At 36.4% G+C, this 14,389-nt stretch overlaps 1 protein-coding gene across 2 annotated transcripts in view; it reads right to left on the reverse strand.

Annotated features, from left to right (window-relative positions):
- Positions 1-471: 471 nt before the first annotated feature.
- The window catches only part of TLK1 (tousled like kinase 1), a 153,519-nt gene continuing 139,601 nt past the window's right edge, over positions 472-14,389 (reverse strand). For both annotated transcript variants that reach the window (XM_024122300.3, XM_024122297.3), the window contains exons 15-21: positions 13,284-13,375; positions 13,109-13,198; positions 12,780-12,949; positions 12,329-12,464; positions 8,663-8,774; positions 7,109-7,216; positions 472-2,234 (exon numbers count right to left, since the gene is read on the reverse strand). In XM_024122300.3, coding sequence (XP_023978068.1) covers positions 2,058-2,234; positions 7,109-7,216; positions 8,663-8,774; positions 12,329-12,464; positions 12,780-12,949; positions 13,109-13,198; positions 13,284-13,375 — 885 coding nt within the window. In that variant the 3' untranslated portion in view covers positions 472-2,057. The remainder of the gene's footprint in view (positions 2,235-7,108; positions 7,217-8,662; positions 8,775-12,328; positions 12,465-12,779; positions 12,950-13,108; positions 13,199-13,283; positions 13,376-14,389) is intronic.

Consider the following 14,389-nt stretch of genomic DNA (forward strand, 5'->3'; position numbering starts at 1 on the left):
TTCAATCTCATGTTAGATGTACACATCCACTTAAATATCTCACCAAAATTTTAAACTGGGTATTTTCTTTTAATTCAAGACTTCAAATAACCCTTACTATATGAACATAGTATTTTAGGATTCAGAAAGATGAAAACTCAAACAAAATTGAAAAATTGGCCGACAGCACCTAAAGCACTCAATTGATGCTAACATTCCATTACCACGTCAATATTTTTTTTAATAGGATTTCTATCTTAATCTACAGAGGAACAGGTATAGCCCTTAAACCATTCCCGATATGGCTAAGTGTTACTTACCCAGGATTAGCTTTGATAATGATTATTAGGTATACTTTTAACAGCTTGAAATGCTTCATACTTATCTTGAAGTATACTTCAAGAATTTATTCAGTTAATTCTTAAGGAGCCAAGTCAGTCAATGTCCTAAATCTTGAAAGCTCCCTTCAAATGTAACTTCATAGTCTTTAAATTTTAACTGTCATTGTTTATTAATGTTTTGGCTACATTCTCTACAATTTCAGCAGCATCTTAAAGAGACAATGTGTCTATGTACAATGAAAGAACAAAGAGCCATGGTTTAACTGTACAATATTAAGGGGAATCTGTGGTAAGCATAGCCTCCTTTTTCGGCAACATGGACAATTTACATGTGAGTATCAGCATTATGAATGTGATGATAAAGAAATTTCTTAGAGGAGTGACATACAGCATCCTGAAAAATAATGGTTTCTACCATACAAGGCAGTTAGAAAATGTTCACATTTTAACAAATCTGTACAAACCACAAGAAACTCGTTTAAGGGACCATCATCCCACCTTGCTGATAAGAACTTTCTAGAAATGTAGAATTACCATGAACAATTTATAAATCTAGTATATATGTGCTCCACAGCCCTAGAAACCAAGAAACTGATTTCGAGAGCTCTTTATGTCCAACACAGATCATTTTTACATGCCTTGATTGTTAATAAATGCCTGCTTTTAATAATCTCTCTATAATGTACAGTCAACTCGCACCTTTAAGGAGGTCATTTGATTTTTTTAGCAAAGAAGCAACATCATTTAGCAGCAATTAAAGCGCCTTCAAGAAGACTTAAAAAAAATACAATATCCAATTAGAAAAGCCATATTTTTAAACATTTGTACAAGAATAAGCTGCTGAAACTCGGTAATTGAAATACGACATCTGTACACAATTTACAACAGAGCTAGAAGGGAATTTATCATTATCCTGCATAGAACTGGTCTGCATTTGGTTACGTATTGTCACTTGTTTGAATGAACAAGGCCTGGTAACAAAAGAAAAATACCTGTTAACAATTCTAACGTGTTGACAACACTGGAGATATTATAATTCAGTGACTTCAACTGATTTCAAAACAAGCAGCTCACTTTGTCAAAGGTGTAATGTATCTAGGAATAGCTCTCCCTTTAACATGACCAGTGAAAAAAGCAGACATGTGTTTTCGAGGTACAACTTGATAAAAGCCAGAAGAGGCAAATGACAAAAGTCTAATAACTTTGTCCAAAGAGTCTAACTCTCACATTCTATTACTATAAAACACAACTGTCACTGTCATTCAGTTCTTACTTTGGTTGCAGCAGATAAACTGCTGAATGCTGAAGAATGTATCCAGGCACTAGATAGTTCCTGTGTTAGAAATATGTCTCATTTTTTCCATGTGTTTTTAAATAATGAAAAACCACCCTTCATATTAGAACTCTCTAGTAACAACCAAATGTATTTAAGTATTATAAACGTTATTTACAGTGTTCCCCCAAAAAACCATTTTCCTTTTATCTTAACATGGTATTCCTGTTTCTGTGCAACAGGCAGTCACCCTTCACTGCTCAAGATTACAGTCAGAAGTGTACATTTATTCACTGTCCATGACCCACTCTCATACAAACGATGCTGTGAAGAACTTCAGTTCACAAACAGTTCTCAACCATATCCTGTGTAAAAAAGAAAACAACAATAACACTCAAAAGCTCTCAAACTCAAGTATGCATCTGGAAGCAATTCAAAGACATCATGCCAATTTTGGAGGAAAGTCAGTAAGTAATTATGCTTGAAGAAGGGGGTGTAGGGGATGCTGTCAGCCCAACCATGTGTAAGTTTCCTGAAGAATTGGATCTTCTCATGTGCGGGAGAAGGTAGGGGTCATTTGCCAGTTGGTGCACATCAAACCTATCTTCTTTTCGGTATGCCAAACAGCGTCTTATAAAGGCCTTAAAAAAAAAAGTCAGCAATTAAAATCTTTTCCTCTTCTAAATATCAATCAACTAAATACTACAGATGATGCACACATTTAAGACAATAAATAGATTTCACTTCACTGGGGATTCAAATTTTTTAAGAAATTGTAGCAATAGGGCTTCCCTGGTGGTGCAGTGGTTAAGAATCTGCCTGCCAATGCAAGGGACACGGGTTCGAGCCCTGGTGTGGGAAGATCCCACATTCCGTGGAGCAACTAAGCCCATGCACCACAACTACTGAGCCTGTGCTCCAGAGCCTGTGAGCCACAACTACTGAGCCTGCGCTCTAGAGCCCGTGCTCTGCAATGAAGAGTAGCCCCCACTTGCCACAACTAGAGAAAGCCCACGTGCAGCAACGAAGACCCAACGCAGCCAAAAATAAATAAGTAAAATAAATTTTTAAAAAATTGTAGCAATAAAATTATCCCTCCAAATTCAACTCTCAACTCACAGCCCCATAGTAGTTCACTTTACCATCTAAATACTATTTCTACCATTTAAACTTATTGCTGGAAAGCTGCATTTTTTTCCTTAATTTTTATTGAGATTAAAATATACATAACATAAAAATTAGCATTTTAACCCTTGAGTGTACAATTCAGTGACATTAAGTACATTCACATTGCTGTACAACATCACCACTATCCATCTGCAGAACTTTTTCATCATCTAAAACTGAAATTCTGTACCCATTAAACAGTATCTCCCCCGTGCTCCTTCCGCCAGCCCTTGGTAACCACTTGTGTTCCTTTATGATCTGGCTATTCTAGGTACCTTATATGAGTGGAATCATACAATATTTATTTGTCCTTTTGTGTCTTTCACTTAGCATGATGTTTGAGTCATCCATGTTGTAGCATGCATCAGAATTTCATTCCTTTTTAAGGCTGAATAATATTCCATTGCAGGTATATACTACATTTTGTTTACCCATTTATCTCTTGGTTGACATTTGGATTGTTTCTACCTTTTAACTATTTTGAATAATGCTGCTATGAATGTTGGTATATAAATATCTGAGTCCTTGCTTCCACTTTTTTTGGTATCTACCTAGAAGTAGAAATGCTGGATCATTTGGTAATTTTTTTTAAAAACTGACATATTAGTTTCAGATATACAACATAATGATTCAACATTTGTATTGTGAAAAGATCACCACAATTGTCTAGTTAACATCTGTCACCATATGTAGTTACAAAATTGTTTTTCTTGTGATGAGAACTTTTAAGATCTACTCTTAGCAACTTTCAAATATGCAATATAGTATTATTAACTATAATCCCCAGGCTGTACATTACATCCCCATGACTTATATAACTGGAAGTTTGTAGCTTTTGTCCCCCTTCACCCATTTCGCCCACCCCTCACCCACCCGCCTCTGGCAACCACCAATCTCTTCTCTGTATCTGTGACCTTGGGTTTTTTTGTTTGTTGTTTTTTAAGATTCCACATATAATGGTAAGATTTCCTTTTGTTTAATGTCTGAACAGTATTCCATTTTATATATGTATATATACACACACGCCACATTTTCTTTATCCATTCATCCCACAATGGACACCTAAGGTTGCTTCCATGTCTTGGGTATTGTAAATAATGCTGCAATGATCATGGGGATGCAGATATCATTTTGAGTTAATGTTTTTGTTTTCTTCAAATACTCAAAAGTAGAATTGCTGGATCATATGGTAGTTCTATTTTTAAATTTTCCAACGAACCCTCACATTGTTTTCCATATTGGCTGCACCAATTCACAATCCCACCAACAGTGCACACAGGTTCCCTTGTCTCCACATCCTTGCCAACACTCATTTCTTGTCTTTTTGATAAAAGCTATTCTACAGGTATGACGTGCTATCTCACTGTGGTTTCGATTTGGATTTCCCTGATTATGAGTGATGTTCAGCATCTTTTCATGCACCTGTTGGCCATATGTAGGTCCTCCTTGGGAAAAAACCTATTCAGATCCTCTGTTTTTAATTGGATTGTTTGATTTCTTTATATATTTTGGATATTAATCCCTTATCAGGTATGATTTTCCAAATATTTTTCCCATTTGGTAAGTTGTCTTTTCATTTTGTTCATGGTTTCCTTTGCCGTGCAGATTTTTCATTTGATGCAGTACCACTTGTTTACTTTTACTTTGTTGCCTTTGCTTTTGTTATCAAAAACAAAAAATCCTCACCAAGACCTATGTCAGGGAGCTTACCACCTACGTTTTCTTTTAGGAGTTTTATGATTTCTAGTGTTAAGTTCAAGACTGTCATCCATTTTGAGTTAACTTTTTGTATATGACGTAAGATAGTGGGTCCAGTTTCATCCTTGTTTATGTGGCTGTCTAGTTTTCCCAACACCATTTATTGAAGAGACCACCCTTTCCCCATTGTATATTCTTGGCTTCTTTGTCATAAATTGACCATACATGTGTGGGTTTATTCAGGGCTCTCAATTATGTTCCATTGATCTGTGTATTTTTATGTCAATACCATACGGTTTTGTTTTTTTAAAGAATCAATTTTATTATTTATTTTTGGTTGTGTTGGGTCTTTGTTGCTGCATGTGGTCTTTCTCTAGTTGTGGTGAGCAGGGGCTACTCTTCGTTGTGGTGTGCGGCCTTCTCATTGTGGTGGCTTCTCTTGTTGCGGAGCACAGGCTCTAGGCATGCAGGCTTCAGTAGTTGTGGCTTGTGGGCTCTAGAGTCTAGAGCCACAGGCTCAGTAGTTGTGGCACACAGGCTTAGTTGCTCCACGGCATACCGTACTGTTTGTTTTGAATACTATAGCTTTGAAATGTAGTTTGAAATCATGGAGCATGAGGTCTTCAGCTTTGTTCTCAAGATGGCTTCGACTACTTGGGTCTTTCGTGTTTCCATATGAATTTTAGGACTGTTTGTTTGCTCTAGTTCTGTGAAAAATACCATTGGAATTTTGATAGGGATTGCACTGAATCTATAGATTATTCCTTTTAGTAGTATGGACATTTTAACATTAATTCTTCCAATCCATGAACATGGAATATCTTTCCATTTACTTGTGCTGTCTTCAATTTCTTTCATCAATGTCTTACAGTTTTATTCTTTCTGATGCAACTGTAAATGGGATTGTTTTTCCTCTTTGGCTGCACCCCAACCAGGGATCGAACCTGGGCCCCAGCAGTGAAAGCGCCAAGTCCTAACCACTGGACTGCCAGGGAAGTCCCTGGAATTTTCTTAATTAATTTTTCCTTCTGCTCTTTTATTATTAGTATATAGAAATACATAAAAATTTGTTGCATTGATTGATTGATTTCATATCCCACAACTTTACTGAATTTGTTTTTTTGGTGGTGTCTTAAGGGTTTTTATATATAAAATGATGTTATCTGCAAATAGTGACAGTTTTACTTCTTCCTTTCTGATTTGTATGCCTTTTACTTCTTTTTCTTGCCTAACTAACTAACTGTTCTGGCTAGGACTTCCAACACAGGCACACCTTGTTCTACTGTACTTTGCAAATACTGTGGTTTTTTTTTTTTTTTTTTTTTTTACGAATTGAATGTTTGTGGCAACCCCACATTGAGCAAATCAGCACCATTTTTTCAACAGCTCACTTTGTGTCTCTGTGTCACATTTGGTAATTCTAGCAATATTTCAAACTTTCCATCATTGTTATACCTGTTATGGTGATCAGTGATTTTTGTTACTATTGTAATTGTTTGGGGGGGGGTCATGAACTGAATCCATGTAAGACTGCAAACTTAATTGCTGAAATGACAACAAAGGATTTAGAATATTACATAAACTTAGTTCATAAAGCAGTGTCAGGGTTTAAGAGGACTGACTCCAATTTTGAAAGCTTTTTTACCCACAGCAGAACTTCTTTCAAACAGCACTGCATGCTACAGAGAAATGGTTCATAAAAGGAAGAGTCCAAGAAATTGCCTCAGCAGCCACCACCCTGCTCAGTCAGCAGCCGTCAACAGCAAGGCAAGACCCTCCACAAGCAAAAAGACTACGGGCTGAAGGCTCAGAGGATGGTTAACAGTTTTTAGCAAGCAAGTATTTTTAATTAAGGTGTGTACATTATTTTTTTTAGACATAATGCTATTGCATACTTAACAGACTACATTATAATGTAAACATAACTTACTTATAGGCACCGGGAAACCAAAAACTGTGTGTGACTTCTTTATTGCAATATTCACCTTATTGCAGTGGTACAGAACCGAACCCACAATAGCTCTGAGGTATGCCTGTAACTGTGTTGAATGTGGAATACTGCATTTCTCCCTACAAAATTCTGGAGTCTTCTTTTTCTGGAATTTGTCTTCTGTAAAACTCTCCTTTCACCCTCATTCCACTTTACTGTCAATTTAGTTTGGCCAAAGGGTATGATGCCATTTTTGCCCTAATATTTTCTTCCTATTGAGAGTGTACAGCACAAAGTGAATATATCTATGTAACTGGCAAACAGATCAAGAAAAAGAACTTTATCAGAACTCCTAAGACTCTTCATGCCCACTTTCAGGCACTGGCTCTGCCCCCAATCTATTGGGGTAACAGCTATCCTGACTTTTAAACACCATAATTGAGTTCTGCTTGTTTTGAACTTTTTATGTAAATATAATCGTAGATTATGTTCTCCTTTGCCTGGCTTCTTAAAAGAATCACAGACCATATTTGGGTCCTTAAAAACTATCACAAGCAAAGGCCTAAAGCAACTCTTCACCAGCCCCTACTGGAAAGATTTTCCTGTGGCTGCAATCCCTTTTGCTTTACTTACTTATTTAACAAGTACTTACTTTGTTTTAAGCACAATTTATGAAATCAAAAATTTACTTCACAAAGCTTATTTTCATAAATTTAGTACCTTTGCTTCACTGCTTACAACCGGTTTTACAGGGAACTGGACATCTGTGGCTTTTAATATTGTATTTTCTTGAAGAATGTCTTGTTGAGATTGATTGTGACCAAATGGCTTTAAAAAAAAAAATTAATGTTGAGAAATTTATCTCACAAAATATTTAAAGAGATATTATCAGAGAATTCCCAAGATACAAATGATTTGTGTTCTAAAAAAATCTTACTCTCAGTTACTTGCAAGCTGGGATGCATTCTCATAGAAACAAGGTTATAACTGATAGCAGACTGAGGAAGAGCATCTGATCAATCCTTAGCATAGCCAAAACATTGTGAATAAGCAATAGAAAAAATCATACCATTGCAATATAAGTAATTAAGATAAAAATAAAAACAAAAAAATTTAAAATTTTATTCTGAATGTTTAAAATTTAAGTTTAATTAGAGAAGAGATGGAGAAGTAGTGGAAACATCCGTGAAAAGTCCAAAGAGTGAAATACGTTGAGTGTGACACACTAACTTAAATGAATCAGCTCTGGGTTTGGTCCTAACATGCAGTGAATTCCCAGACAAGTCCCTGAATCTCTCTTTTCACACTGAAAAGTCCCCATTCAGGGACTGAATGGGATAAGGCTATCTACTATGGTAGCTGACTTCAATGTAAAGAGAGGTTTGGGAAAAATCAGCACTAAGTTTGATGGAATTTCCCTGAGGAAGCACGGGGGGAAACATGCTCAGGCCAAACTGTGTGTGTGTGTGGTGGGAATGGGGTAGAGGAGGTGAGGAAGTGGAGAGAATGGAGGATCATGAACAGTTTTGACTCCTTTATTCCTAGCAATAGAAAAACATTAGCACTGTTAAAAGATTAGTTACTTCTTAAAAGAAAAAAAGGCAAAGAGCAGGCCAAAGAAGCTGTTGTGACATTAAAATAATTCTGATCCACGGAAATTTTAGGAAGTGATAATATATTTAAGATCATTTAAAAAATCAAATGGAGTAACTATGGTTCAAGCATCCAAAATGGAGCTGGGTGGCCATTGTGGATGTGGTTTCAGACACATTCCTGCATCAGAGAAAACCTGAACTTTCTGAACTGTATCAAACTAAACTAAAGGAAACCACTAGGTGTTTTCAAAACCGTATCTATCTGCTAGCAATTGCCAGCTGCAACCTTGTACTTTCAAAGTCCCCCCCGCCCCCGCAACTATGTAATCATTTCAAACCCCAATCTTTGCTTAACAAGCACCCTTATTTCTTTGCCAGCTCCAATCCTAATTCTTGACAGTTTGTGTAAGCTTGCAGTTTTTTGCCTATAAGCACCCTCCCCAGCTTTTGTAGTCCAGCAGAACACAATTCAAGTGCTTTCACGTATTTCTGCTTCCCAGGCTGCTCCTAACCCCAAATAAACGGTTATTTTGGGTTTTTTTGTTGTTGCCTCAACCAGGTCTCCATTCTTGGAATTCTTGACTAAACTGACTTCAAGTTAATGAAACTTTAATGAAACTTTAAAAGGGGAAAATTCAGCTTATCTCCATATAGCTGAATCTGTTATACTTTAACTTACTTTTCTACCATAAAGACACTGAAAGAAGATGACTCCGACTGACCACACATCAACCTTGTTGGAAATCTTCGGTGGTTCCTTTCCAACTACGAAACACTCAGGAGGTAAATACCTAGTTTTTTGGGGAGGAAAAAAAGGAAAGGATATTAACAATTTATAATTTAAAACCTTAAATGTAAAATCTTACGCTCATTTTATCCATACAAAAACCTTAGGTGATTGTCACTGATTAAAGTCCTAACTTTTAAAGCATTTATATCCCTGTATCATTTGACTTTAGAGCCAAAACAAACAACTTTGTGGTTAAAGTGTGTAATATACAGTTGACCCTTTTCCAACACGGGTTCAAACTGCACGGGTCCACTTATATGAGGATTTTTTTCAATAGTAAATACTGCAGCACTACACAATCCCTGACTGGTTGAATTTCGGGCATGTGGAGGAACCACGTATATGAAGGGCAACTCCAAGCTATACTCAGATTTTTGACTGCAGAGGGCTGGTGCCCCTCCACTGTTCAAGGGTCAACTTATATACATTTCTGTAGTGTATGATCTACAGAAATGACAAATTATCATTGGAAAGTACAATGTTGTAAGTATCTAGTAATAGAAGAAATCCTCTCCTATCGCCCTTCACCAATATTCAAACTGTAGGCAGTTCTCTTCCTAAAATACACATCTGTTCAGCCAGTTAGTTCTTTCTTTTGTTTAAAGAACCTCAACATCACTCACTGCCCAGGCAAGAGCTCATATCTCTTGCTTGTAACACAAGACCTGTCCTAACCTAGCAGCAACTTAAATTTCCAAAGTCTCTTCTCCTGACCCCCAGCCCCTCAAACTGGCTAGGCAAAGCCGATTCACTTGGTTCCCTACACTGTGCTTCCCCCTCATGCTTCTGAATATGACAACCTCTTATGCCTTCCTTAACTACTCCAGTTCACACAGTGACCACCCTTTCTTCTTCAAGACCCGCCCATCTTTCACAAGCCTTCTCTGCTTCCCTCCAGGCAGATGTTACCTCCATTACAGCATTAATTCATTGTACAGTTTCAAACAGCAGCATCAGAAATATATGGAACATTCAAAAATACTATTTTTTATTTATAAATTCATAATTTTAGATAAAGAAAAGGTAAAAATAGATTGTAAAATTTATTTAAAAGGTAAAAATACATAAGTAAAAATAAATTTTTACTTATAACCTTAGGTTATAAGTACTGATAAAAAGCTCCCCATCAGGATGCAAGCATCTCACACTTCAAAAATTTAGATAGGGCTTCCCTGGTGGCACAGTGGTTGAGTCAAAAATTTAGATAGGGCTTCCCTGGTGGCACAGTGGTTGAGAGTCCGCCTGCCGATGCAGGGGACACGGGTTCGTGCCCCGGTCCAGGAAGATCCCACATGCCACGGAGCAGCTGGGCCCGTGAGCCATGGCCCCTGAGCCTGTGCTCCGCAATGGGAGAGGCCACAACAGTGAGAGGCCCGCGTACCGCAAAAAACAAAAAAAGAAAAAAAAGAATTTTAGATAAACTACAAAGTCCTGAAAATGAATAATACAGCTAAATGGGAAGCTACTCTTTTTTTTAGTTTTATACTCACTATGCTAAAATTGTTTAAATTTCAGCAGAACATTCACAGATGACCAATAACTTATTTGTGATGTAAATCCTTTCCTACCCTCCAAATCAAGTAAAAAGCCAGATTTGTTTTATGAATAAAAGCGTATATTTTCTGTAGGTTTATGTGTGTGTAACTGAAACAAGAATGACTCTTAAATACTGTGCTATACCGTCTCTCAAGGTAAAAGGGTATAAGCAAGGAGAGGAAGTGTAGGAATAGATACCAAAGCTACTCAGGGAAAATGACCAGCAGGATTTAGTGGATGCTTGCATTTGAGACCCAAGAGGAAGGGAGAAACAAAACTCATTTTCTTCTAAGCGATACTGACAAATAGTTTTAAGCTTCTGGGGATGATGTGTAAAAGCACTACATACCTATATTCTAAAAGTCTGTATAGGACATCGTTTACCAAATACATAGCTAAAAAACTAATATGAATAAAAAACTAACCATTTTGGGGAAAGCTGTTTCTACAAGAAGTATATAATTCCAGGTTCCTAACATGGAAATGCCATGACTATATCTTCTTCCTGCACAGCACCCTAAAACATAAGCTTCCCTGTCTCATGCCCATCTGTTAGGGGGAAATTTCCTTGCCCTGCCCTACACTAAAGAGGAAGGATGATCTATTACTTAGAACATGGTTTTCAAGCTGTCTGCCACAGAATACAGGGTTCTACCAAGAAGACTTATTTTTTGTTGGTTTTATTAGGATTCTAAGATTTTGTGGTGAAAAAAGGACCCTTGTTGCTAAAAGAAAGAAGTCTAAAGACAACTGACTGAGGGTACTGACTTTTAAGGAGTTACTAGTTTGAATGATAGATTTTTAAAGAATATATATTGAAAGAAAATTATGATACATTATCTTATATTCCTAAAAAATGCTACAAGCATAATTTGAAACTCTAAACTGGCTTTAAATGAATACATGGAACATGACTAATCCTTATTCTGAAAAGTAAAGTCCATACAAACCTGTGGCATTTTATAGAATTGGTTATTATTGCCCATGCTATGTGAAGACTGTTCTAAAAACTCTAATGTCACATTTATGTTTGTAGTCACCATCCTGCTCAGTGAAGCTGAGTAGTTATCTCACTTCCATTTAAGATTTCTCTCCTTTTACTAAACTAATTTATTCTGAAAACTAAATTTGTTTTGAAATTTTATAGTCTATGTTCTCCACTTTGGCAAATTTGATACTAAGTTTGAAAATTCACACTGAAGTAATTTTTGTCAACACGTAGGTAACTCTGAAGCGAATGACATTCATTTAGACTCATCAGTGAATCTATGGTTCTATCTAGATTTATATCTGTATGTATGAAGTTATTAAAAAGATTTTTGAGCGTTAAGGCCAAAGACCAAGATTGTACCAAATTTCTCTTTCATTCATTATCGACAAAACATCCATCTTAAACAAAAACTGTAACCACAAAACCTCTACAGAGAGGGCTTAATGCTTATTAGTTATTGCTTTTAATAGCTAAGATATTACATTAAGCATCATTACTCATGATAAACATCACTCTAACATTATAGAACAAGATTCACAAATTCTCCATGTTAGGAGTTTCTGGCTGGTAGGGAACTAACTGGTAGTCACTTGCTGATGCCAAGTTTTTCTTCCTCCGGTTTGCTGATAGTTACAGTTAAGACCAGGTGAGAAAACAGGACTGATGACAGTAGTCTCTCAACTCAGAGACTTCATATCAGTACTCTCATCACACCACAGTAATCTCAAAGGTATGCGAAAATAAACTCTCATTTAAAAGACTGGGCACTAATCTAGATAATTTTGATGTTTTTAATAATACACTTACCTTGGGCTTCCCAGGTGGCGCAGTGGTTGCGCGTCCGCCTGCCGGTGCAGGGGAACCGGGTTCGCGCCCGGGTCTGGGAGGATCCCACATGCTGCGGAGCGGCTGGGCCCGTGGGCCATGGCCGCTGGGCCTGCGCGTCCGGAGCCTGTGCTCCGCAACGGGGGAGGCCGCAGCAGAGGGAGGCCCGCATACCACAAAAAAAAAAAAAATAATACACTTACCAGTAAGTGCCTGCCCCTTGGGAAGTTAGATCCATTCCATCTACACCATAGCTGTCATCATCCATAATCTTGGACAGACCAAAATCAGTAATTTTGATTTCTCCACATGCTGTTCCATCTACCAGAAGGATGTTTCCTAAGAACAAAGTATAAAGTTCTTTTAATGATACATAAATGAAAAACATTATCTTTACTACTAAAGCTGGACTTTTGGGAAATAAATAATACACTTTACATATGTAAAAATTTTAAATATAATTAAAATATACATTTAAAATATAGTTGTAAAATGTAGTGATACAAATTTTAAAAAAACTTCAGATACTACCACTAGTATTCCACTGACTTTAAAAAACTAAACCAAAAAGCATATTTTCAGATAATAAGTATGACTTTTAAAAATTACACTCTTTAAAGCTTAAATTATTTAGACAAAAATTTTATTAATTACCTGGTTTAAGATCATAATGTATAATAGGGGGTTTGATTTCATTGAGATATCTTAGTGCATTTACAATCTGCATTACAATAGACCTAGCTTCTTTCTCTGACATTAATTTATGTTGCTTCAGATAGAAATCCAAGTCATTGCCTTCACAGTATTCTAACACTGTACAAAACCTACAATGGAGAAGAGAAAAAAATTAGACATAAAATATTATCCAATAATTCAGAATCACAATGGACAAATGAGGAGTACTTATATCATCACTATGGAATAGGGGAAGCAAAAGCCAACATGTCTTTTCTTAAAAAATAAATCCTTTTATATTCACTTACGTATCTGTATCCAAGGAGAAATAATCATAGAGTTTAACTATTCTGGGGTGATCCAGTTCTTTGTGTATTCTATATTCTCTGCAGGCATGTCTACGAGAAAGAGAATATATTAATTCTCCATGACGATTAAATATATTTTCAAAATTGATAAAAATCATAAAGAATTAATATTTACTTGTGGTAGTTTTCCTTCTTCTCATCCCTCCAGCTTTTATTAAGCTGATGGATCTTCACAGCAGCATATCTTTGTTCATAAAGGTCAAAAGCCTAGGATTCAAGGAATAGAAGAGTTTGGACCAAAGACCAACTGAATAGCTGAAGAGATTTTTTTTTTTTGAGTGATAATTTTTGCAATAATATGGAATGAGAATACACATTACGATTTTTGGTAGTCATCTCTGCTAAGGTTATATATAGTTCAGTGGCACATTTATTATCAAAAACAAGATACAAATTCCATGGTGCTAAACAATTCCATGGTGCTAAATCAGAGAAAACCTTAATGTGAATTTTCACGTTCAAGTTGTATAAGTGCCAATATATTGAATCAAGATAAAACAATAAAGCTCTCTGGGTTTTTTTTTGGCTGCGTCGGGTCTTTGTTGCTGCGCACGGCCTTTCTCTAGTTGCGGCAAGTGGGGTCTACTCTTGGTTGCAGTGCACAGGCTTCTCTTGTTGCAGAGCACGGGCTCTAGATGCGAGGACTTCAGTAGTTGTAGCACATGGGCTCAGAAGTTGTGGCACGCGGGCTTCAGTAGTTGTGGTGCATGTAAGAAATCTTTAATTGTCTTAACTCCCCCAGTTAAATGTATACGCTGAAAAAACAAGCCCCTACGAATGTGGCTTTGACCCCATACAATCTGCCCGCCTACCCTTTTCCATTAAATATCTTCCCCCCAACTTCCAAGATGTAAGTTCCTAACAATTTCCCAACTGTTTTAAAAAAATTCTAAACTTTTACTATGAAACCATTTAAACATAACCATAACCATTAACCATATGTAATTATCACACCTAATTCTATCAGCAATATTTCCTTAATCTGGGCTCAAAAAAGGTTTTTATACTGGTTTGTTCAAATGACCAGACTATTTCTTAAATAAAGAATGATAAAAATTGAATGATCAATATTTTAAGGCTTCAGGTGACTTATAAATGTTTTTTTAAAAACAATGAATATCATTGTTTTTAAAAGAGGAATTTACTAACTTAGGTTCAACTGTGACTTTTACACAAAAGCGCTCCCTTAAGAAAACACTAAAAGCTTACATATTTATTAGG

This window comes from Physeter macrocephalus, chromosome 2 (assembly GCF_002837175.3).
Source record: "Physeter macrocephalus isolate SW-GA chromosome 2, ASM283717v5, whole genome shotgun sequence".
Classification (NCBI taxonomy): Eukaryota; Metazoa; Chordata; class Mammalia; order Artiodactyla; family Physeteridae; genus Physeter; species Physeter macrocephalus.